General features: G+C 36.4%; 2 protein-coding genes across 3 annotated transcripts in view; both read right to left on the reverse strand.

Annotated features, from left to right (window-relative positions):
- LOC109084597 (glutamate receptor 3) overlaps positions 1 to 8,724 on the reverse strand; it is a 32,877-nt gene extending 24,153 nt beyond the window's left edge. For both annotated transcript variants that reach the window (XM_042754118.1, XM_019099274.2), the window contains exons 1-3: positions 8,328 to 8,724; positions 7,944 to 8,102; positions 3,078 to 3,317 (exon numbers count right to left, since the gene is read on the reverse strand). In XM_042754118.1, the coding sequence (XP_042610052.1) occupies positions 3,078 to 3,317; positions 7,944 to 8,102; positions 8,328 to 8,415 (487 nt within the window). In that variant the 5' untranslated portion in view covers positions 8,416 to 8,724. The remainder of the gene's footprint in view (positions 1 to 3,077; positions 3,318 to 7,943; positions 8,103 to 8,327) is intronic.
- Positions 8,725 to 18,865: 10,141 nt separating this feature from the next.
- LOC109084590 (coiled-coil alpha-helical rod protein 1-like) lies at positions 18,866 to 26,415 on the reverse strand. Its single transcript, XM_042757384.1, has 14 exons — positions 26,398 to 26,415; positions 25,862 to 25,916; positions 25,079 to 25,328; positions 24,838 to 24,996; positions 24,690 to 24,759; positions 23,717 to 23,811; positions 23,521 to 23,635; positions 23,297 to 23,405; positions 23,038 to 23,180; positions 21,992 to 22,096; positions 21,228 to 21,358; positions 20,912 to 21,024; positions 20,762 to 20,837; positions 18,866 to 19,944 (listed from the first exon to the last, which is right to left on the reverse strand). Exons 1-14 carry the CDS (start codon positions 26,413 to 26,415, stop codon positions 19,803 to 19,805), a joined length of 1,581 nt encoding a protein of 526 aa, XP_042613318.1. The 3' UTR covers positions 18,866 to 19,802.
- Between the last annotated feature and the right edge of the window lie 461 nt (positions 26,416 to 26,876).

Consider the following 26,876-nt stretch of genomic DNA (forward strand, 5'->3'; position numbering starts at 1 on the left):
AAGGAGGGAAGGCAAAGAAAGAAGCATGGTGACTGTAATTCCTGCAACTCTGTACTAATGATGCTAATGCAATGGCAGAACACCCATATTTTTATATCAAACATATATAGCATATATGCAGGTGCATTTCAGGCTTTCATTCATATATTTCAGAGAGGCTTCACTATAGATCAGTCTCATTGCAGATTATATCTTTACGCAACTAATCAGGTCTGCTGCAATACATCAGATCCACTGCAGCATATATCAGACCCCTGCATAGGCACCCCACCCCAGCGAGGGAGAGTTTCCCTTAGATAAAAAAAATCTGACTATTTCAAAACAATTTGCGAATAAATCAGTGTTTTCATTTCATATGTTCAAGAGAGAAAAAAATAAATTCTATGAAAAGGGGTGCAAAACAGAAAACAAATATTGTATTTGGTCTTTTTACTGAATACAACATTTTATAAATATATAAAATGTAATAATAAAAACAAACATAAATATATATATATATATATATATATATATATAATTTATTCATTTATTTACTTTACAAATGTGTGTTCCCATCCACAATTTGTTAATGCAATATATCCAAACCTGCATGTAAATGCCCTATCCTAGTTTATTTAACAATTATTTAACATTATATAATAGATTACAACATTCAACAGCTGATCATGAATATACATGACATTTCTGTACATTCGTGTTTCCTTTGTTCTTTCGATCTGAGGGACAACTTTGAAACATTTTTATGTATTTATTAACAGACAACAGAGACACTCTCAGAAAAATGGTCCAAAAGCTGTCATTATTTACCCCTAACGGGTGCATATTATTAGTACCTTAAAGATACGAATTAGTACTTAATGAGTACATTTTAGTACCTTCTGAAAGGATACTGCCCCAGTGACAGCTTTGTACATTTTTACCTTAGAGTGCACCACAGGTGTACTTAACTCAGAATTTTCATCAAAGGATTCAAAGCAAACACAATGTAACAGAAATGTTCACTAACACCCTTTATAACCTCCAGCTCAAGGCTATATAGGACACAAATCAGCCCTGTTCCATTCTGTCTTGTTTTTAGCCCTGTGATCACATTCATTATAGGACAACACACACACACATTCAATCAATCACTATTTTAATTAGCATACATCCTGGAGTGCCTGGCCACAAGGCTGTTTAGCTGGGACCAATTAATCAAGACTGACAGCTTGCAGAGAGGTGAGAATTCAAATGACATACATACACACACGCACTTCACCTCTTAAAGTCATACATGTTATTATAAGTAGAAAGCCATATATCAGACCCGCAAAGGTTTATTAAAGATGATTAAACACAAGTTTCTCATTAGCGATTAAGAGGGTCTTGCTAAACACTGTATGGACAAAATCTTTTACAGCACCTTCATTAAATATCTCTTAACCTCTCTCATAGATTTTTTTTTTTTAATTATATACTTGGCCTTTTGCATTTTTATTGAGCGTCTCTGCCAAATATTGTAGCACTCATCTCAACAGCACAAATCAACGTCTTAGAGTGTCTATGATAACCAGCAAGCCAAGGCTCACGCAGATTTTTTTTAATGGTCACTGTTTAGTTTATTTAACAGATGCACAAGCCCTGTGGTGATGTAAAACCATTTAAAGTTTGGCACCACCCACTCAACGCCCTGCTGACAGTAGCGGGTGATTTCAAGAGCGGTAACAGATTGAGACTGTCTGCACTGTATCATGATTTGAGATTGATCCAAAAAGCATCTTGTGCTTCAATGGAAGAAAATCTGATCTTTTGTACACAAGAGTTTACATGATCAATTTCGAACAATGAACCCCAGGAATTTTAATGTTTTCTCTCTCTTTTGGCGGCCACTGTAGTGGAGGTCCAAATAAAGATTTATTGATTTTAGCTGTAAGCACACTGTTCTGGTACACTGTACTGTCACCAGTGGAGCTACGATCAACATAGGCTTATGATGCTTTTGGGAAAACCCAGCCCTGTTCATTAGTATGATGTGTTTAATCTATTAAGGAAAATCCCTGGAGAAAACATAATATCTCTTGTTATCTTAAACTTTCTTTAGAGTAAACAAGCTAGGAAAAATGTGTGATTGTTGGCTGTATGCCCATCAGATGATCTGGAACACAAACACAGAGAAAAACTGTTCTCCCTTATATGAGTGTTTAACTGCATTATGTCACTATGCACAATATAAACAGCAATGTTTATTTTATTTTTTTTTTTGTGTGTGAAAAAAGCAAACATTAGACCTATACAACTCATAAAACAGACAAGGTTTACTATAGGCCCTGTTTCCACCTTGTATTAAGATGTGTTTTCAGTGACCATATTTAAGGGAGCCGCGAGTGCAGCACACAAATACTGTTGACTGAAAGAACTCATGTTATACGGATTATGGGTGATCTTGAAAGCAAGCGAATGGAAAATGATAAAGAAGGCATCTGTGATTTCAACCATAATCTGTTTGTTTTGGTGCACTTTCTCACAACACATTCTACAATGATTACATATTAAGTCAGTAGGTAGAGAGATAAGAATAATAAGAATCAGGCGAAATGTGTTTTTGACTACCTCTGGAAGTGGTTGAAAGTTGACAAGCTCTAAATGATTTAGACCCCCTTTACACTTGTATTTACTGTCATCCCCTCATGATCGGATCAACAAAGATGCATATTAATAGCAGGTGTAAAGAGGGCCAGGGCCATATAGCCCACTTAAACCCCAACTCAAGCAAGCATCCACTTTTAAGTGTAATGCCTACATCTCAAAATCTAATCAACAACCGATACATAGAGCCAAGTCCCCACCCTGCATTTTTTATTTTTCAATAAGCTGTTACATCCAGATATACATCAAAATACAGAAGATCTGTTGCTACAAAGGGATAGTCACATGTATGACTTTTTTTTCTTCTGCAGAACACAAAAGAACATATTTTAAAGAATGTTGGTAACTAAACACTACATTTCTCAAAATAACTTCTTTTTAGTCACAATTTTCATTTTTGGGCAAAAACTGACAGCCACTGGCAGTATATGTGTTTGTGTGTGTTTACTCACCTCTATCAGTATCATACAGGTAGACAAATTTCTCCCATTTGTAATGGGCTAGCAAACTGAGCAGCGCCCCCCGGAGGCTTGGCCTCATCTGCAGGACAAACTGCACATCTGTGTCCGTGGGAAAAGATGGAGTGATGAAGGAGGTGTGCAAAGCACCGCAGAATGACGTTAATGTGTTCATTGACCTCCTGTCGTAGAATCCAAATATCGCATATACACCCCTGGAGAACTGAGAACAGACTGCAAGACCAAGAGAAAGACGGGAGCAGAGTCAGTGTTCATTTCAGGATAAACAAACATTAGGCACACAAACACTCATAAGCATTTTGTATTATGATGATCTCTACTAAGTGTGTGTGTACATGTGTGTGTCTGAGTCTTTAAAAGCAATCTGAAGAGACAATAGCATGTTCGCAGAAATGGAAAGGTTATGACATCTGGTTTCATGTCACAGACTGCATGTATTTCAATACGATGTGAATTCATAAAAAATCCAAATCAAATTACTTGTTATTTTTTATTTTAAATACCCTAAATGCAGTTGCCACCTAAATTATTTAAAGAATGTTTCTAAATCTGGCAAACATGTAGCTAAGCTGACAGTAGACAGATCGAGTTCACTGACATCTCCACAGTAATATATGAAAGAATGCCCATAATTCAGTGTTAATTCAGGTTTAGTGCTGTATTATTAACTCAATAATTACAACCTTACATTACCCAGAGGGAGGACATTTTTACTTTTGTTTTCTGAAGCAAATGATTTTTGCCTTGCACAAACACCTGCTTCTTGAAAAGTAAGAGAGCGAGGGAGAGAATAAGAGAGACTAACAGACTATGGCAGGAATAGAGGTTAGCCGATTCTAGGAAAAGGAACAAATGGGACAAATGTTCCTAAATGTGTCCAGAAGATATACAAACAAAAAAGCAAGAAAAAAGAAAAAAAGAAATTGGTGGTTATGAGGACATGAGGGGGAAAAAGGAGGAAAATACAAGCAAATGTCACATTACTCAGAGAGCCCAGAGGTTAAAAATCATGCCACACACACACAGATGAACACACATTCACGGCCTACATTTAAAAGCATACATGTTCAAACAATACAGCAAAGCAAATACGTTCATACACAATTGAGAGCTTTGGTACATCAGAGAAACCAACACAGAACACTTCTGCAAACACTGTAAGAGACTACAGGCAAACAAACACACACACACATTTAGCCCTGCACCTAAAGTCATATCCACCATAGATGCTAAAGGTGACACATACTTAATATTCAAATTAGCGGTCTATCTAAATGGGGTTTTTTATAAGCAGATTTTAAATCCATTAAAACTGCATCGATTACCAATGCTCTCCTCGGCACCTCAACTTCACACTCCAGTCCAGTAGGTGGCGGAAGCCCTATATGAGGCACCGGAAAGTAATGTGCCCACCACCATTTTATTTTTAAAATAGATTTTTTAGTGACAAAAACAAATCTGTGATTTTTTCTAAAGTTTTTTAATTGTCTTGAAAAATGCAGTTTATAACAAGTGGCTAAATATGACTACAGAACCTGAGTGATGCTAACAGCCGGGTTAACCTTTAAAAATACGTCATCACTTTGGCGCACTATTTGGTTGTTTTTCACCAAAACCAATCAAAGTGTTTGGACAATGATCAGCCAGATTACATACATTCAAAGTGAGTCAAGATGTACTATCATTGTCCTGAATTCACCAAATGGTTTTTCATGAAATGTGTCTAAAGAGGAAAGAAAATCATATGGATCATATCAACACACAACTGGAGCATTGCATTTGTCTGGGTATCGGTTTTAGAGTGAGTGTGTGTTTTAGGTGGTCCTGTCCTGTTCTCTTTCTATATTGATCGCGCCTCAGTGGAAAGCAGCTCTCACCATGAGAACAAACGATCACTGCAGTTCAGAGAGACACATTCAGCTCTTACTTACTCTCACATTCAGTCCTTTAAGCTGAAGTGTGTGATCACTGATATATATATATATATATATATATATATATATATATATATATATATATATATATATATATATATATATATATACATATATATACATATATATATATATACTTTTTTTTTGTTACTATACTTTCTACTATCTCAGCTTAACAGAGAGTCATCTACAAGTAAGCCATTTTGTAGTTGGATCTTCCTGAAAAGTGTAAATACTGTGGCGTAATCAAATTATTACTCAGCTTGTTTGAGCAGCCCAACATACCAACACTGACTCGACCCATGATAAGATTTTATGGTGGGAATATCTGTTTGTCTGAACAATTACAGACAAAGAAACTAATATGGAATCAACAGTTTTGGTCTACACATATGCCTTGTGAAGTGCAGTGTTTTTTAACCAAATGGCCAACAAGTAAAATTACTGGTAATTGTATTGCCCATAACAAGCTGTTGATTACTGGTTATAGTTATCAGAAATGTCTCAGTTTCATCATTCAAAGTCACTATGTAGAATCTTTTTTGTAATGTTCATGTTTATTGTGGGATTATAGAAGAGAAAAAAAAAGTAGAGAGGGGAATTTGTTCGGTCTACTGGTTGATGATTCAACAGAGACGGCAGTGAATGCGAGCTTCATTGTAAGAAATGGGCAGAGTTTATGAGGATGAAATTATTACATAAATACGGCCCACATCACCTGAGAGAAGTCTGATGTTTCACCGGAAGATTAAGTTATAACATTTTCATAAAATATTACAAGGTCAAAAAAAAAAACTGTAAAAATGAAATGGAAGAATCGTTCAGTTAAACCAATTACATGCATTTATAAATTTCAATTTCATGGCGACTTTAAAAGTTATTTTTGCTATTCCAATTGGAGATGCTAGTGGCGTAGAAGTTACACAGAAACAAGGCAATTATTACATGTCTCTCTTGCTCTGTTTTTCTCTCCTTCATTTGTTCTTCTAACTGAGCCAGCAGGTTACATCTGCTTACTGCCTTTCTGCCCTTCTTTTCATGTCTCTCGAATGCTCCAGGGAGCAATAAAGAAAAAACGATGCAAAGATGGAAAACTGTATAAGGGAGAGAGAAAAATAACTTGTTAACAGACCCTCTGACCCCTACAGTCTTCTCTCCTCTACGCAGATTGTCTCAATTAAAACAGCAGGGTCAATGCATACATAAGCTGTCAAAACCTTTTTCTCAGGAACCGTTTGACGCACAACTCACTCTCACAGCGCTGTGAGCAACTGTACTGAGGTAACACCTGACCAATACAAGCACTGCATGCAAACGTGCATGTGCTCTGATTCAAAGACATCCCCAGAGAGAAAAATAAGTGTCTGTCTCTATTTATGAAACATTCTAGCATCACATTTGTCCTTCCTGTCATGTTATTTATGAATATGAACTTTGAGCTTTGAGAGCATCTCCGTAGAGTTTAATCATTAAACTCTAAAATCACCTTCAGTCTGATTTTATGTGAGAGGTTGTGTGTATCTCTCCACTTGCAAACTTTTTTTATTTATATTTTTAAAAGCCCAGCTGTTTTTGTCTAATGGACTAACCAGAAGCCTGAAGCAATGTGTGTGTATGTGCGTGTTAATGCAGTGAAGAAAGATCAATGGCTGCAGCAATAACATCATGATAAGCTAGGAAACCAAAAGCTCACAAACATGGTCTCTCACACAGACACGCTCAGATGAGCAGCCAGGCCAGTCAAAGACACAAAATAGTAATGACAGCAGCTGTAAACAGGCATTTTATAATGATGGTAAAGCTCTTTCACTCTCGTGCATACACACACACATAATGCAGGACACTAACTCTTGCACTGGTTTGGGCATGTGTGTAAATGTCAGCCTGCCCTCATCATCATCTCTCTCCTTCAGTCTTTCTGCTATTCTCTCAATCTCTCCATTATCAAGACCTGAGGCATGTGCCACAGAAGAGTTTTTCACGTTTTCTCTCCATTTCTCTTTTTTTTGCCAACTTCTCACACCACGAGTCTTTATCTGCTCTCTTTTCTTCTTTTTTTTTTTTTTACTTGCTTTCTTTCTCTTTTTGTTGCCATTGCAACTAAATCATTGGTTCTTTCATATTAAAACCTTGGCTTTCACCTCATTTTGGCTGTCAGCTACAGCCAAATTCTGCTTACTACAAATAAACCATACTGTACTTTTGCATTTTATTTTATGAACTCACCTAAGAGAATCTTCAGATGAGACAAACAGAGCATGTGTCTGTTACAGCTGTGTGCGGGGGCAGCACTTTATGTCTAATGTTGCTGCCTTTTGTTGAATCCGACTAAAATAACACTTAATGCAATGAACTTTAAAGTTTTTACAAGCTGGCAAACAAGAGGATTCAGAGTGACATACCAGAACAGGACAGATCAGCAGTCTAATTTAATATGTTATGGGCAGAGAAATGACAGAAAATTAGATTCATGATGTGAGGGAATATTGCATATGCTTGTAATAAGAGATTTACTTCCACAAAATTGAATTTTCTTAACACCTACATTGTGAACATGATCAAGGTCCTGTGACTCATTGCTTGAATCGCTTTTGGTTTGTTTTAAAAATTAGAATCTGAGGGTTGTCTCCTGCCTCCTCACAATATGTCCCTCCAAAGCTGAAAACCAAATCTCTGTATCCTTAGCAAGAAAAAGGAGCACTCATTCTATTCTTATATAATAGATAGATAGATAGATATATGGGTGAATTCTGACATTTTCCCCAGTCATCTCAATGGCAAAAGTGTTACAATTTCCCTGAATTCAACCCCTATATATTGTTATTACAGCGCTCTAACGGTTAAAGGAGAACAGGTGCAGGGCGTCCCGCAGAATTGTATATGGAAAAAGAGAGCAGAGACTCACACGCGTGCGTGACTGAAAAGCTATTGGATGACTCCAGATTGTCCACGTTATAATTCAGATGAAAGGGTTTCTCGGTGATGTTTTGATTGGTGTTGTAGAGCTGAACGGCGAAGCGGAAAGCGCTGTGTTCCTGGACCGTGGAGCGCATAAAGAGACCACCTGCATGTGAGATCAGATGAGTTAAGAGCATTTACTTGACTTAAGACTTGTTCGAGTGAGAGATAGTAGTAGTAACATTCACATCATTTACACTCCGTTTGGCGCTAGAGGTGCAAACTTCTCGAATGGAGTGTCTGTTGGTAATGCAGCAGGTAGATGAACATCTCGGCGCGTTTCCAAGGAAGGAGATGTCTATTTTGATCAATAAATAATCAACTCACTCACCGATATTGATCTGGTTGGGAAAGCCTGCCTGGGTTTGCAGCACCAGCCACGGCAGGAGCAGGACGCTCGCGTGCGCTCGTCTTCGCATTTTGTCTCCGACCTCTAGAATTCTTCAGCTCACGCGCAACATCCAGTCCGGGCAAGAGGGCGACAACAAAAACCGCAAGATGTGCGCCGACTCCCTCACGCGATGCCGGAGAGGTGCATTCGGGCTTCAGGACGAACACCGAGTACGAGCAAACAAGCGCGTGAGCCCCTCAATTCAGGACAGCGTTGCGGATCATCCAATCAGACCGCTGATAAAACTTGATGTGACGTGAAATTACAAGAGCACCCGCAAACGCGCGCGCGCGCAACCCGCCACTGCGGACCCGCGTGCGCAGTCCGCATAAAGCTCAGAAAAATCGGCAAGCAACCCTGGGAACAGTCCACTTCAAAGCTGTCAGTTAAACCCTTTATATCCTTCACAAATCCGGTGTCCATTCGCGCGCTTTTAATTAATATCCAAACAACAACCCTCAGGTCCAGAGCATTAGACTATACACCCGCGCGCTAGTCATAAAGTGTTAAAGCATATGTCGAAAGGCGAGAGATTGATATACGAGTCAATGAGGTGAACTGCATCAGTTTTAACTTCTAACAGAATATGAATATTTTATGTCAAATAGAGGTGATCTCTGCAGGCTGTAAATTTAAGGTCTTACTGCACTGCGTGTGTGTAAACAATTCACATTTGTGTTTTCCTCATGATCAGGGGATTCTTACTGTTTGAAGAGTTTTGTGATTAAATATTATCCATCTATTATTTTCATGTACGTTTTTATCTGTTTTGTCTCGTGCACATCACTAGGATATATAAGTGATTATTTCCCCCTTTTCAATTCTCTGATCTGTTGATCACTGCTTGGCTGTGTGTGTGTGTGAAGTCTGAGTGTTTCAGATAACTCAAGCTGTCCTTTCATCCGTCTAAGAACTGACTCATATAACGAAAACATGTTCATCTATAATAATGTTTTCATGCATTTAGGCTGTTAACGCCATTGTAGGATTTTCATTCTTCTTGAAACGTGCTCTACTCAGAGCAAAGCTTTCTGCAGGTGCCTGTAATTGTGATATGCTTCCACATTTTCTGCCTTGGCATCACCCAAAACTGAAAACATACAGCTCTGAGCTGGATACGGCTGACTAACAGTGACCCAGATTTCCTCAGCTCCTTATTTACTATGTGTGTGTGTACTTGTGTCTATACTGACCATACAAGCAATGTCTGTATACTCTGTGCCAGATCTATCAGACTGGCTCTCTTGTTGAATGCAGACACACATACTCTCACAAACATCTCTCTTACTCACATTCGAAACACACACATATACGTGAACCATATGCCTGGTAATGTGAATTGACCACATTGTCTTTTGGTTAATTTTGACTTGCAGCTTGATGTGCAGATGGCTGGATAAGCCATGTGCACTTAAAACAAATTCTGTTATGTGTGAATTCAACTATCTCTTTAAAAATAGATTTTTAAGTCATACATAATGGCTCTAAAGAGAATGGCTCTCATCTTAATAATCTTTTTATTATTATTATATCACAATGAGTCATCTTGCACCTGTTGCTTATAGGTGTCACTAATAAAATGTATTTAACATTGAGCTGGATGCGAATTAGCATGCATCACACCCACAGTGCATTACTGCCACAGAAATGGTTGTCTACAACTGGCTTTTCCATTCTGAAACAGCAGCATAGATGGAACGCAGCTGATTTGAAGTCTTTTGAGTTCTCTGTACTCCCAAGACAGTGAAAAGTACAAAAGTTATGAAATAAACAATGGGGTGCCCTCACAAGCTGTGTGAAATACTGCACATACAATGCAAACCATTTTATGAAGCCTTAAAACTAAAAAGCATGTTACTTAATCCAAAAGTAATAAAATATTCTCTTGATTGATTTGTTGTTGGTTGGTGATAATTAGCACTGCTGTATCAGCACTACACTTAACTTGTAGCACAACAGGTACAATGTCCCTGTTCCAAGATAAAAACACTACAGATAAGTTTGTAATTAAGTAAATAGTTGTAATAGTTTTTATGTTGTATTTGTAAATTAATAGGTAATTTGTTTTGTAGATTTTGTTTTTGTTTATTTTCATTTTTAAAATGATTTCATATTTGTAGTTTTAGTATTTAACTAAACCTAAATGCTTAAAATTAGAATGATTTCAATTGCTGACCTTGAATTACAGTAAACATTAACTGAAATGAAATAATGTATGTGTGTGTATGTAAAAACTAAACTTATTTTATTTCAGCTTGGCAACATTTATAATTTTCATTTAGCTTTCATTAGCTTTAATTTTATGAAAAAAAAAACCCTTCAACTAAAACTGAAACAAAAATGAATAAAAACTACAGATAAAATTACTAAAAGTTTAAAAGTGACTTATTATTGTAGTTTAAAAATAAATATTAAATAATTAAATCCAAAATATTAATAAAAACTATGTTATTATCTCCATTATACTAAATAACACTGATGCAAGCTCAAGAAATTGATTAAAGGAACTTGTTAATGCACATGCATAATACAAACAGACACACCACATGCATCAGAAGCCCTAGGGAATTATCTGTCCTATATTTTGGAAAGTGGAAAGTTCATTCATTCTGCATAATGATTGAGAGTCATGAACAAATTTAACTGCACTGCAGGTTACATTCAAACACTTGTGCGCTCACTTGCCCTCTCACTCTATGATCATCTCATTCTAGTAATGTACCCATTTGTCATTTACAAAAAAAATACCAATATGCTCAATATTAAAAAAAATTTTTTTTTTTATGTCTGAGCATATGATTGTATGGCAGCAGAAGCTGTTTCTTGGAGATTTTTTTTTATTCTCTCTGGACATAATTTATATTTATTCATTTATTTTTGCAGGTGCGTTTAAAAGTGTGCCTGTCCAAATATGCAAGTTAATTAATAAATTATTTAATTAGTAAATTAATTAAATAAATGTATTTGTTTGAAGTTTTTTTCTCAAATAAAACAGGAGTGTGTGTGTGTGTATTCAGTGCTCGGCACAGCTGTCACATTGATCCCACCATAATGAATGTGCAGGAAGTGATGTGGAGGAGTGTGTGGTCATCCAGTGTGTCATCACATCACATGAAGAAAGGAAAATAAATTTTTTAGCAGATTAATTTGATTGCTAAAATCGTTGTCTGGTATAACAGCAGCTCATGTTGTCTGATTCTAATTGGACCAATCGGCTACACAAACTCCTATGAGGATTTTAAGAGAGTTTTCAGCAGTAAACAGCTTTTCTCCATTTCCATTTCCAAGAAGGCACTTGGCCTCAAACTGTCACTTTAAAGATCCCATGAAATCAAAATTGGACATTTGTGGCTTTTAGTCCATGTCTGTAAGATTTAAGGCCATACATATGCTACTGTATTCCTAGAAACTGACAAAATGAACTTCAAAATTTATAGTTTTCCTTCTATACAGGAAAACACAAACAAAACCCTGATGTTGTTCTCAAGGTTCCAATAAAATGTTCTCCAGAATGAAAAAGTCCTAATCAACAAATAAAAGTGTACTTGCTTGAGTCTCACCATGCCTTTTAGAGAGAGACATTTAACATTAGTAAAGAATGAGATGACAATGAAATAACGAGACAGCCATGCAGGTCTAAAGATAGCTTTACTGAATGAAAGTGAATGACGCTAACCCAGTGCCTTCACAAGTGTATGATTACACAATTATATCAGCAATCTGAGATTTAGCCACAACGCTCCTTCCAAATTTTTGAAACTGTTACTTTTTGTCACTTTATTAATAAAGTCTATGCCAGTTTATATCAGTCACTCTGAATTGTAAGCCTGCCTAAAAGAACAGCCAGTTTAGTATTTCTCCAGACACTTTCTCTTGCTCTCCCTCCATTTCCTTCACAACTCTGTTCCAGTCTGTACGTTGGCAGAAAAATATGGTCAAATTTTGTCTCAATAGTAACCTCTTTTTATTTAATTGTTATATAAATATCACATTATAAATCATAGTGTTGGTCTGAACATCAGCTCATATTCAAGTACAACAGCATGATTGTGAATCTGTTGTTACTGATGTGTAAATATATTTCAGTAAAATGTTTCAAATCTGCATGGTTAAATGAATTAGGTTAAAATCTAGTTTTGAATGCCTTACAAGTCTTCATGACCAAAGCTCTGACCGATGATTAGTAAAATAATGTAATGTCAATAATGTCTAGCAAGGGAAGATGACCAACTGACTTAATCAGTAATTGGAGCACTGAGGGTCCGTGACTGCTGACCGAAAAAATCAGATCTCACAAACTCTGAGTATTGCTTCAAGCCTGCAAATTTTCTTTTTTTTAGTAATGGGATGATGCTAAACACTAGCAAAAACAGTAGTTTGTCTAAACTTTATTTGTTAGAATATATATAGTTATATGCTTAACATTAACCAATATTTGTCTGAAATTTTGCTGACCAGTGAGAAACTGGAGGAGAATTACTGAAGAGATGAAGGGTATTTTACACAACGCAATGACCATAAGCCACCTTGAGTGAATACACACACACCACCAGGATCAAGCTGTAAATGATCTGAGTGTTGATTAAATTTGTGCGCGCCTTCATACCTCTCACTCACACTGGACACTCTGTAATTAGGACCCTATGGTTGGCTAAGCACACAAACCCACACACACCCAGTAACACAGCCTCAGTAGCCATCACTCATTCTTTTTTCACCATTTCTTCTCCTTCATTATTTATTCTCCACATTTTTCCATGCAGAGATTCTTCAGTGCCGACCCACTGAAGCATAGAGACTTGCCCTCAGCACAGACACACAGACACACACACACACACACACACACACGAGTACGAACACATTCCTAACTTGTCTCTGCAGTCTCTCACACACCATCTAAGAGAACAAATCAAGATTCACCACAGATGAATCTCTGAATTCTAAAACAGGACAGCATCAGATAAATGTTTTTTCATTTATTGCATTTAATCAAATAATCACTGTTTAAACACAAATATTGCCCAGTTTTTTATCTAAAATATGGTATTCCAAAAGTTGCAAAAAAGCATTACTAAACTGCCCCTGTGAAAAAGAAGTACACATGCTTTAATAAAAGGAGGATAATGTAAAGAATCTACTTAAGTGTGAACATAGTGCATGTTTACTGCAATTATATTGTATTTTAAAAAAAATATATTTTAGTTAACATTTATATTAAATACAATTAGCTCAACTTAAGATTGTTTTATGTAATTTCATAATTACTTCCGGTCTTTGAAATGTGGTTAAAGTGTATTGCAGAATGTACCATTTACAATAAACTAAAATATATTTTAATATAATTTCTATTAAATCTTGAAATGTATTTAAATACATGTAATTGCACATTTGCAATGATGTAATTCCAATTTGGTGCATGTAAAATTTTTTAAATTTAAATGAAATATTGAATAATTCTACAGTTAAAATACTTTATATGTGCTTCAGTATGTTAGTCCATACATAAAATAAATGTACTGTAAAGCATTAAAATAACCAAACATACTTTACAGTAAAACTTTTAACTTGACATTATTATATTATTGTACTCTTTTAAATACACTTAAATTGACTTTTTTTCAGTAATATTATAATACATAAAATTTTTAAAATATACTTTACGATTTTAAGTACACTACAAGAAAACAATCAATACAATTAAGCACATTGCTTTTTCACAAGGGTAGGCTTGAAATCTCATTGATTCAGATTCAGCATTAAGTGCTTTTACACTGCTTGTAGCCTATGACAAAGCACACTCTGAAAATCACACACACAGCTAGATGATTGCTTAAGAACCAGAGCACTCACTGCTGCAGAGAAAGAGTTATCACAGGCAAGGTTTTTTTATGAGGGTCAAATTGTATTGCCGATGCAAACAGGCAGTAAATTCTATGCTAATATATAAACGAACAGCCTGAAGCCAGTGATGTTCAAATAAAGATTCTACATGATTCAATTCATGAAAACATTTAGCCAGCAGCTGCTTCCTACAAGTTATTACCACTGATCAAATTCTGGAGGTTTATAATAAGCTGCTTCCTCAGGCACAACCCCTGCCTTCATCAGTTTTCTCCAAACCCTGGAAGTCATACAGCTACCTGCTGCGGTTTCCTCTAAAGCTTCAAACAAACGGGTAGACAGATGAATTTAAATACAACTCATGAGTATAGCTGCTGGGGGTGTGGCTTAAAGAACATCTGATGACGCTGAGCAGCTACTGTGATGATTGCACTGATGACATCATAGAGAGCAGGAGATCAAACTCTCCCTTTCGGCAAAAGTGCAACAACACAAAGCTTTCCTCTATCACACACAGAACATAGTAAGGGTTAAGGTATCAGAAGATATAAAAGCCTCATCTATCATTAAGTTCCCTTCTTAACCCCCTTGGGGGAAGCAGTGGGCTCTATCATTCCTGCACATTCATCTGTGTGTCCGTCCTCTAAAAGTTCCCCCAGGAAACCGCTCTTCCCGTCCTTGCATGGCTCACACAAATACACCCTGTCAGCAGCTCTCACTGTCCATGTGCTAGAGGCCTGAACCCCAACTGCAACGTTCCCAACGAGAGAGAAAAACGTATGTGTGGAAGAAAGAGACTGCTGGAAAGAGTGTGTGTGTTTGTCTAGCTGAATTATGCCCCATGGTTTCTGTACAACTGTCAGACTCAGATACAATGTTCCAGACCATTTTCGCGGCTAGATCTACAGTGATCACACCAACAACTTGACATTACAAATCAGTTATTTACAGCCATGAATGGCATGTTTAGTGGGGGTCACAAATCTCCCACTAATGCACACACTTCCAAGCATTCAGTACATATCCATTCAAATCTTGTATGTCAGCTGCTTGTCCTTTAAGAAATGCACAAACGCCAGCAGCAGTTCAGCAAAACGGTTACATGAGTAATGTCACTTTTCATTGAGGGAAATGCAGAGTGTGTGTCTTTAGGGAAAATGAAAAGTTTGAGCATAAGACAAAGACTTAACATCACAAATAGGAAGAGAAGTGATGAGGGTTAGGGTCAAAGTTTGGCTGGTTAGAATGACCCTTCTGGTAGATGGCGTAAGTAAACCATCTGGACACAAAAAGTATCTCTCCACAGATCACTGCAGGAATCCTAAAAACCTGAAAACAAGTCAGCATTTTTGAACTTTAATAAATTTTTACATTTTAAATGACAAATATTGCTTTTAGTCGCTTTGGATAACAGCGCTTGCTAAATGCATAAATGTAAATGAGTTTTTGGTTAAATGCCTGATATAAGGTCTGTGGTGAGTAAAAGGTCAATATTTTTTTATCTTTTATTTTTACGACATCAAATGCATTAGTATTCTTCCACTCACACGTTTTTAAAAAGGCCGCTTTTAACAAGTTGCTAAATGGGACTATAGAGCTTAGACATTAATTTCACCAGTCCACTTTTACAGCCTCATTTGTTTTTATATTCTTGCTCTTGCAAATTATTATAATTAAAAATTTGCATCTTGTTTATTATAAAGTTTGAAAGAGCTGTCAGGGGCTTAGTAGTGGTGATGTTGATGTCATGGGCTGTGATGTAGTTCAACTGTATTTAGGCTTCAACTTTCATAAAAATTGTGTTCAAAACATGAAAGAATCAAACGTTTGTTGGTCACAGAGCTTTTTTTTTTCTGCAATAATCTAAAAGCTCATGTAAAAACCCTATAAGCTTTTTGTGTGATGGCAACTTTTGGGTTGGCCTGCGAAATTATGTAATTTCTGCAGTCAGCCATTAAATAAAACATTATTAGTGTCTTCTGATGAACTCTGACTGACTGAAACACAAACGCCTACATAAAAATGACTCTCTATTAGAAAGCACTGGAGCAGGAAAAAAAACAACAATGAGCAAAGCATACAAATCACCCTTTCAAAGTAATTTCTTCAATACTACAATCACACAGCAAGAACATCACACTCACAATATCTATAACTTACTTGTCACTTTCCACTCCAACCCTTTCTACTTAAATGGAGAGTCACAAACAGGGATTTTTATGGCCTCTCAAGTACACCTGTAATTTTAGCCCTTCAGTGGATTATACATCCCAAACAGCACCAGTAAGAAGGTGAATGAGAGAGAAGTGTGTTCCAAAACAGAAAAATACAGACATACCTGCCCAACTAGGAAGAGATGTATCAAGCAGTCAGTAAGTGATGCATTTCTCTCAGGCTGAAATACAAGCAGTACTCCAAAAGTTCTCTGAAGGTGAGTTTAAATTTTAATGGATACACTCTGCACTCTAAAACCTGAGTGTATCCATTTAAGAACATATCAAGGAAATATATGACAGGAAGGACAAAGTGGTTAAACACACAACATGAAACAATGTCACAACCCATTTACTGTCATAATCTGACATATTTTAGAGTGAAACGGAATACGCAATGAGAGAAAAAAAGTGTGGGAGTGAGGATTTTATCCTTTGGTATCAACTGGATATTGAAAAATGGGCATTCCATATGAAAGAGAAGGGTTGTAAAACAAGGTGATTTCGATAGTCAAAGATTATGTTTTGATGAAAGAGTCCAAATACATTTTTTTCCCTCAAAATGTAAGATCTGGACTGCCCCATTAACTTGAAGATAAAAAAAAAGTTTATGTTGTGTTCTACCTTACATTTCTTCACATTTACACTAACGGTCAAAATTTTGGGGCCAGTATGATTTTTTTTTTCTTTCAAGAAATTAATAATTTTATGAATCAAGGATGCACTAAAATGGTCAAAAGTCACAGTAACACTTAGAATTTTGAAAATATTAATGTAGCACAGCTGTTTTCAACATTAATAATAATAATAATAAGATAAAGAAGTGATTCTTGATCACCAAATAAGAAGCATATTAGAATGGTTTCTGAAAGATTATGTGACACTGAAAACTGGCGTAATGACTGCTGAAAATTCAGCTTTGCCATGATCAGGAATTACATTTGAAAATCTATTAAAATAGAAAATGGCTTCAAAAATCTTAACGACCCCAAACATTTGAACTGTAGTAAATGTGTTGTGTGCTGCTAGCACAGGATCATACACTGCAAGGGGTCTGTACTGGAATTGCTAAGTTTCTCTGTGGTCCTTGTAGTAAATGAACTATGAGTTGCTCTGAAAAAAAATCCTGCTAAATAATGAATAACTTATTTTCTAAAATGACAGGTGGTTTCAGTGATATCACTCATCCTAGATGATTATTTTGTGACTAATGGCAGCTTCTCATTTTCATAACTCTCAAGGATATGGGATAATTTCCAATAAAAATCTATTTTATTAAATTATAAAACAGACATCAAACCCCATGAGAGGGGTTGGACAGACAGCGAGTGTGTGTGAGAGAGAATTGATTGGTGTGTTCAGCACTATTCTTTATGTGTGTCAGCACAAGAGGGTGTTTGTGTCACAGTGAAGGCCTGGCCTCCCTCCTCATCATCCTCTTCCTCTAAATTGCCCATTACTGCAGCACTAAGAACCTGCAGGTGCCCCCAGCAGACCTGAGAGAGAAGCAGGATTGAGGAGAGTCAAGTGCGAAAGAACATTAAGTAGACATTAAAAAAAAAATAATCAATGTATGAATGAACAAAGTATATTATTAAAGATATTACAAGATTATAAATATGAATGCATATCATGGGCAAACTAACTGCTGATTTCATAAGTGAGTGTCAGTGTATGCTTACTTTCAGGTGTTGAAGGATTGCTGCTCTCTGACTGAGGATGATGCTTTTGTTTCAGGGCCTCGGTTGTCTGAATTGCTGATCTTCTGATTGTCTTATATTCATTCATCAAACCCTGTTCCTGAACCACTGCCTGCACACACACAAAACAATAGAAAGTACAGAGAAACAGATCTAAAAAAAAAACTCACCAAGCACATTTTAAAAAGAACTTGCTAAATAATAATTTGCATCTTTGTTATCCTCATAAAGTAGCACAAATCACCCATTCGAATATTTTAAACTGGTTTCAACTGAAATTCATATACTCACACCTCATGTCACTCAGATCTGTTTTTTTCCCCAGCAAAATTAGTTCTGAAATTAGCTGGAAATATTCAGATTATAAAATTAAAGCTTCAAGTTTGATTATAAAAGTTGTAATTTTATAACAACCTAAATCCAGCCTAATTTACAGTATAATTCATTAAAAAAAGTACCAGTAACAAAAGATGCAGTTATTTTAAACTTTCTATTCATAAAAGCATCCTGCAAAAATATTAAACAGCACAACATTTTCAACATTGATAGTACTTAGATATGTTTCTTCGGCAACCAAATCATCATATTAGAATAATTTCTGAAGGATCACAAGAATAAAGACTGAAGTAATGGCTGCTGAAAATTCAGCTTTGGCATCAGGAATAAATTACATTTTAAAATACATTCCAATAAAATTTTTTTAAATTACTATAATGTTTCACAATTCAACTGTTTATATACTGTATTTTTTATCAAATAAATGCAGCTTGATTCACATAAAAATTATTAAAAATACAAATCAATAAAATATGCCACTTGATTCAAAATTCAGTTATGTTAAATACTGCATGTCTAAAATTAAAATTCTCAAAATTCTACATTTATAAAAATACATTGTAAAATAAATGAAATAAAAAGTTTTATACTACAAGTTAATAAAGTTTTTTTTTTTCCCTTTTTTTTTTCTTGGTGAGATGTGAGAGGTTGTGTCCTATGTCACTAAGGCCACCAAATGAGCCAGGACTGCGCAGACACTTTAAAAAATCCATACCATTACATTTGTATTTGTATGTCAAGTATGTATACCTGCTTTTGTGTGCTCTCTCCTTGCTGAGTTGAGTTGAGCCTCCATGTCCCTGAGCTTCTCTGCACACACGTTCTCAAATACTGATACCTTTTGTAAAACTACACAAACATCCACAATCAGCTTTTACCTCTTCAAAAATAAGCAACTGTACTCCACAACCTGAGCAAATATTAGATGGATACACAGAAGCTTCAGCAGTGCATGATTTTGCCTGGAGCAATTGATGTAAGCAGTATTTACCATGTGTTTCACAGTGTTAATAGACTATTAGCAATGAGAATGAAAGAATAAGATGGAATTGAAGTGTGAAGTAAATACACAATGCTTTGTGTGGGGACGGGAAATTGCAGTTACTCCACACATTGTTCTTCGTGCACCTGAGTCACACTGCTGCTACAGTCTCTGGTTCTCAGCATGGAGCTTCACAATGGTCCCCTCATTCTCTTCACATTGTCTCTGCATCTCCATTCGGCTCGATTCTGATGCCTCCAATTCCTCCCTGCTTTGTTACAGAGCTTACTTCAAGTGTACCAGCTCTCTCTCTCCTGCAGTGTGCAACAGTGTGCAACTCTCTTTACAATCTCCAGCAGACACTGAGATTGAGGTTTGTGTACATACGCTGCTGCTGTAGTTCCAGTGTGCATTTGAGCTCCTGTGTGAGTTTGTCCCTCTCTGCATTCAACAACACCACCTCTGCCTGAAGACTCTTAATAAAGCTACATCACAAAGAGGAGATAATGGAATGGAATACTAGCATACTGCTTATTATACACAAATAACTTGAACTACAAAAAAAAAAAAAAAAAAAAGTGTATGTGAAGCTGTACACATTATTAACATTCCAAACAGTTTTGTACTACAAATTTGTAACATCATCTCTTTCCCTGTATGTCCAATCTTGTTAAAAAAAACACACAAAAAAAAAACACCACAACTGCTTTTTTTTGTTTTTTTTTTGTTTACATCCATCTATTTTACAAACAGCTATTTTTAATCCAACATTATGTCTTCTTTTAACAGAGCAATCAATTAAAGTTTCAAGAAAAAGATAAAGACAAGGAAGGCTGATGAGGCTTATATGTCACACTGGAAATGAAAGGTAATATTCATAATAATAATATTTATTAATATTACTTTTATTATAAAGAAAATAGGGCGGTCGCAGTGAAGAAACACACTACCTGGGTAATTAAGCTAATGTTTTACTTCATAGAGAACAATGGCATTAATTCAATGCTTTGAACAACGCTGACACCAGTCGAGGGAAATCCACTTAAATGCTGAAAGGATACTACGACAAAGACATTGCGTTCATCTTCTGACAACTGATGGCAAACTTATTTTTTCCACAAATATATATAGACTTAACCTGAAGGACAGACGCAGGTAATTGCGCATGCTCAGACGATCTCTCTCTCTTTCCGTTTAGTGCCAATCTACGGAACCCATGTACAAATCATAATAGTACACTTAATTCGTCTTAATGCCGTAAAAAAAAAAGCCAGTCTTTAATTTATTCCTGTGATTCTGTAACTCTCTGACAATGCTGGCTCTGGAGATCTTGCAGCTTTCTTGGTTCTCCAAAGAGCTTCTTTCCTCAACAGCAGACCTGCAGACAAACAACCCATGTATATAAAAGTAAAAACCCACTTGCATACACTTGCACACAGATGACACTCTCACCATGTACTGTGTCCAGACGTTTGGCAGCAAAGGCGAGTCTCTGATTCAGCTGACTTACACTGGACTGAACCGCTTCCATCTGACCTGCCTTCATTTCTACGGCTGACATCACCCTGATGATAGAGACACAGAGGAGAAAGATAACACACAGAGAGAGACAGATGTTTATGGATGAGCTGGCTTCAGGGCTTTGGTCAGAGGAACAGTCAGCTTTAATCTAATCATGACAGTCATGTTGCTGTTTACTAAACCTGTTTAATCCAAAGAGACTTACAGAACACTAACAGATTCAAGGCCTGGTGATTGTGGGTGCTACCTGTGTGCCGTTTCACCGATATCATTCAGTGATCCCTCTGTGCTTTTATTGCACTCTTTCAGCTGAGCACTCTCCTGTAGAGCACTGTCCAACTGCTGCTGTACTCCCTGAACACACACACACAAAGCAATCTGATGGGCTGTCAGAAACACACACTTGCCTGCAGGCGCTACAGAAGAAGAGTTTCAGTGCTGTCACCATGTAACACAGCTGATCGGCTGGACAGCTGCTCTGAATGTGGCGAGTAATCACGGATGAACAATGTGATGTTAAAACAGCGGATCTTCTATGAGTCATCGCTGTACAAGCTTAAACCTCACTAAGCTCAATCACACCTGTTTAGGCTAAAAATGAAAAGAAAAGTAAAGAACGAGTGCGAACAGGATGGGCTCATAAGGCTTGGAGAGTAAGTGCAAAAGTTAATCATGCGAATATCAATGAGCTACACTTTTAATGAGTAACCACTTAAATTTCAGTCAGTTTATCACGCACATCTGTCATATCACCTGAAAGACCTGTTATATAATAAACCCTTCATCACAGCATGTCTGGTTAGTACATGTAAAGCGCTATAAAAATGTATATCGAGTAAAGAAGCTCAATATGAATGACAGAAGAACATCTGGCATCTGTGCAGACTTTATCCATTATCAATAAGAGGAATTTCATTCTAATGGAAGGACCACAAAGACCTACACTAACTGACCCCACGACCAGACTTGACCTCAACCTGTGTGTATGTGCACACGTGCATGTCTGCATACGTGTACATGCTGTAACTCCAATTGAGCCGTTTTGTCCTCTAGTTGGTGCTGAAAGACACTGTTCTGCGACTGCAAACACTCTACTTGCTGCTGTAGAGTGGAAACCTACACACATACAAATATATTATTCATACAGAAAATGTATTATCTTCAGATTTAAACACTAAACATTAAGTAAACACTCACAACTCAAAAAACGTCTACTTTGACTATCGTGATGGTAGAACATAAACAGATGTATAATCTAACATGGAAAACAGACCATTTTTTGTTAATTTGATTGTAATAACAGTCAAAATTGTACAGACTGAAACTTTATTTTAATTAAGTGATTCAAGTAACTGACACACTGCCATTCAAAAGTTTAGGGTTTAGCATTTTTTTTATGCTTTTGAAAGACATCTGTTATCATCACCAAGGCTACATTTGTTTTATTAAAAATACAACAGAAACATATTATGAAATATAACTTAAAATGATTGTTTTCTATTTTAATATATTTTAAAATCAAATTTATTACTATGAGAGCAAAGCTGAATTTTCATCAGCCATTAGTCTAGTTCTCAGTATCACATGATACTTCAGAAATCATTCTAATGTTGATTTTGTGCTCAAGAAATTTTTATTTCTAATGTTTAAAAAACAATTGTGCTGCTTAATATTTTTGTGGAAACTGATATGGATGTTTTTTTAATGTTGTTTTTGTTATTATTTTTTTTTTATTTGTTATGTATGTTTTTTTCCAGGATTTATGAATATATATATATCCCTTTAGATCAAATATATATATGCATATTTATGTATGTGAACAAAAGTAAAAACTGTGTGTGATAACGAATAATAAATCCCTGTTTTGATCAAAGTAATGTAAATGAAGAACTGTTTGGTAAGTAGTGTATGTTGTTGTTTGGGTAGTAGTATTACTTAAAAAAAATTACTTTATACATTTCAGGGGTCAAATAAAAATACAAATTACTGACCAGTGGTTAGCAATGTTTATCTTTGATAGTACACTATGCATGTGTGTGAGAATACGTTTACATTACCATGTTGTGTAGTTGGGTTTTCTCCATGTGAAGTTCTAAATCTCTAGTCTGCAGTTTAACAAGCAGCATGAAGACCTTTTGTCTACAAACACTCAAAATCTGCCCAGCTTTACTGCCAGAATACAACGGGTCAGTCTGCACCTACACAAATAGTAAAGTACCACTAAATCTACTAATGAATTCATATCAGTCAAACTGCATTTTGGTCACTTATTTGCAATCGCTACATATGTATGTCTACGTGTGTGTAATCTTATCTGTTCATCTAGCTCTTTCTCTTGAATGGCCAAAATGTCATTGGCTGCGTTCACTCGAACATTTAGCAGCTGGACTGATAGTGACAGGGCTTCCTTCTCTTTCTCTAAATGCTATATACACATATTTGTAAAATAATTACATGCATACAGTCACAAGAAAAATATTAATTCAAAGGACCATAACTGATGCACTGATGGCAATTCAGTGGACTATGTGTTTACACACCTGTATCTGTCGTCTAAGCTCTTCCTCTTCTTTTTTCTCTGTGATGTTGCTGCCAATGTATGTGTGCAGTTTCTGCACACACTCAGACTGTTCCATCAATGAGCTGTTCAGGACACTGCACAAATACAAATCATGTGACATCACATTCACAGATCTGGAAGTATAAGCAAAAAAATGTTTTTTTTTGTATACTCACCTCAGCTGATTTTTCAGCTCATCTCTCTCAGATAACACTTCTTGTATTTGGGTTCTCATTAAGGTTACTTCCTGTGCAGCATCGGTCATCACATTCTGATATTCAAAGTGGTTAAAAAATTTGATAAAAAAATATATCATATAGACCAGGGGTTCTCAACTCTGGCCCTCGAGGTCCACTTTCCTGCAGAGTTTAGCTCCAACCTTAATCAAACACACCTGAACAAGATAATCAAGTTCTTCAGGATTACTGGAGTGACTGGAAGGCAAGTTTGATCAAGGTTGGAGCTAAACTCTGCAGGAAACTGGACCTCGAGGGCCAGAGTTGAGAACCCCTGATATAGACCATTACACTTAATTTGAGACTGAAGTCATACTGTATCTACCATGGCAAACAAAAACTCTTGTGTACAATAGTATTTGGACACTGTATTGTGAAGTGGAAGAGATTATCAAAAAAGGAAAAACGTGCACTATGTAAGATTTTTTGGTTAAAAGTTAAAAACAAAATAATTACTGAGCAAGCATATAAAAATAATCAGTGTTCAAAACTGTCTCCTTGTCTTACCATGTCATATAATACTCATATAAAAATGATGTTGGGGTGGATTTCATCGGACATGTTAGATTTATGCCATTTGTCTGCACATTAGTAATGAGCATTTTATCACCACAATAGACCATTTAAAAAGGCAACCATCTGAGGTACTGTATCATCCATTGTCGAAACACAGAAACTTCGTTCAGAGAATTGGAAACCAAATATTGCCACTCTATTGTCAATTATGCCTTACCTGTGTCTCTAGTTTTTGTTGCATTCTCCTCATCTGTAATTCAAACTCTCTTTTTAGGGTTGAAAGCTAGACACACAGATTCAGGCTGCATTTAAAAAAAAGCATTTCTGACCCTAAAATACACATTCTACACCTGTTCTGAATAATGAAGGAATAAAGTGAAAGTGTATTTACCTAGTCTTGGCTCATACACAGTTCAGTCTTGCAACTCTTCAGCTCACTGTGTAATTCATCTCGCTCTATACACTGTCTGCAAACACACACACACACACCTTTCAGCTCACATTCACAGTGAAAGTAACATTTCAGTCAGTGTGAGTGTTTGTACCTGTTTATTTGGTTTTGCTGATCTCTGATCTGCTCTCTCAAACACTCTACTCCTCCTTCCAGACGCTCCATCTCGGCTCTCATCATTTTCTTGTCTTCTCTTAACCTCTCCACCTCTTGCAGCAGGGGCTCTGAGCTGCTCCTCTCATCTTCTGGCAACCTGACAGAGAGAGGGATAATTTTATAAACAGACCACTAAAATCACTGGTCTTTTCAGGAGCAGTACTGATGTGTTTGTATACCTGTGGTCAGAGTGCTGATGTAATATTTTCTCGCTCTGGTTTTTGTGATGGACGGGCTGCCATGCTTCCACTGAAGCAGGCTTGGTCCAGCCTAACCCCTCCTCAGTGAATTTAGAAGGGGGCGGAGCTCCGAAGAGTGAAGACTGTGGCAGCGCTTGGGTGGGCGTGGTCTGTGAAGCTGTGCGGGCCAGAGGACCACCAGTAAACTGAGCAGGTGTCATCAGAGTAGGAGTGGGGTCACAGACAGATGCTTGAAGACAGACAGACTGACGTTAATGTAATGAAAAAAGACCGAAATAAACACAAAACCACAGAAATAAAGGCAGGACCTTCAAATCTCTATTCTGAGTGTGTGTCCCCTGAGCATCTGGACATTACAGATGCCTCACATACAATACAATTTAACAGTACTGCTCGTTATCTTCTATGTTGTTATTATTTTTAAAAAACCCTTTAGATTTCCTCCAGTTCACTTTTAGAAGTACAACTAGTACATGAAGTCTGAGTTCGAGAAATATAAACTGCAACTAAGACAATATACAAGAACTTAAATGCTGTTTAAATGGTGTTAGATTAAATCTATTACAGTGCAGAGCTATCAGTTTGACATATCAACAACCCTGTAATGCACATCAATAATACTTTATTTGATATTTTGATACAATAAATAAATAGTAATACTATGAATATTAACTGACATTTATATAAAATCACTAGCTCGTTTATGTTTGCCAATTTTGTTTTGTCAGTCTTTATTCGGTTTATTCTGTTTGTTTAACTTACCTCCATCGGGAGCTTTCATGAAGTCCGCCGGCGCGTTTCCACAAATCCATAAGAACTAAAAGCCCAGTCTTACAAAAGCGGTCTAAAATGTTTGAGTTGTAATGTTTTCATGAATATTTCACGTCATAGTTTTAGAAAGTGCGTGTCCTCCCCGCCGTTGATTTCAAAGTTGCGCGTGCAGTTGTCATGGCAGAGATTTCCGGTCGATGCGAGACACTACAGCGCCCCTTGCAGTTTCTATTGAACAACTAAATACCGAGTGTCAAACTCAGTTTCTGGAGGTCCTTCAAGCGTATTTGGAAACTACATGGTATGTGTTTTGGAGTAGGGTTGGAACAAAACTCTGCAGGGCTCCAGGAATTGCGTCAACTTACTGATAAACTCAAATGATTTGAATCATTGTCTTTAACTTGCTTGTCAAGTCTTGCTGTGTACATGTGAAATATCTGCTGAGGAGCTCAGTGTGAACCTTAATGTTTATTTCTGAGACCTGCCCAGTCATGTTTTAAACTAAGGTTAAAGACAAACATTTTTACATCCAGAGCATCCAACATTATTCTTATGTTCTAAAAAAAAAAAAAGATTCATATGTATGGAAACAACTAACCCTTCATGTTTAGTAGAAGTTTGTTGTGCTGCATATATCCAGACCTATTGCACGGTTTAGCACTGATCTCTGTCATTTGTTCTGGGTGGATGTGTTTGTTCCGTCATTGATTCTTTGTGTGAATAAAGCTTTGATTATGCCACCGTAGAACATTGACTTTCTTGTTCATGACCCAGAAAATATCACGGTTGCATTCATGGTTCATAGGAACAGATCATCGATGAAGCAACAGTGATTTTGTAGGACAAATGTTTTTTTTTTTGTTTGTTTATTTATTTATTTATTTAAATCTATGACAAATATAAAGACAAAAAAATAAATTTTGAGTTCCAGCATTCTCCCATAAAGCAACTAAATAAAATGTTGAAATATTGTATTATTTGTATTTTAGTAAAATGTGCAGCAGCT

This window comes from Cyprinus carpio, chromosome A5 (genome assembly GCF_018340385.1).
Source record: "Cyprinus carpio isolate SPL01 chromosome A5, ASM1834038v1, whole genome shotgun sequence".
NCBI classification, from domain to species: Eukaryota; Metazoa; Chordata; class Actinopteri; order Cypriniformes; family Cyprinidae; genus Cyprinus; species Cyprinus carpio.

Excerpts from the sequence above, each read along its gene's own strand:
- LOC109084590 (XM_042757384.1), bottom strand. Across the intron at positions 23,406-23,520 it reads AGCTTAGACGACAGATACAG|CATTTAGAGAAAGAGAAGGA; the intron begins GTGTGTAAACAC and ends ATGTGTATATAG. Across the intron at positions 21,025-21,227 it reads ATCGGTGAAACGGCACACAG|GGTGATGTCAGCCGTAGAAA; the intron begins GTAGCACCCACA and ends CTCTATCATCAG.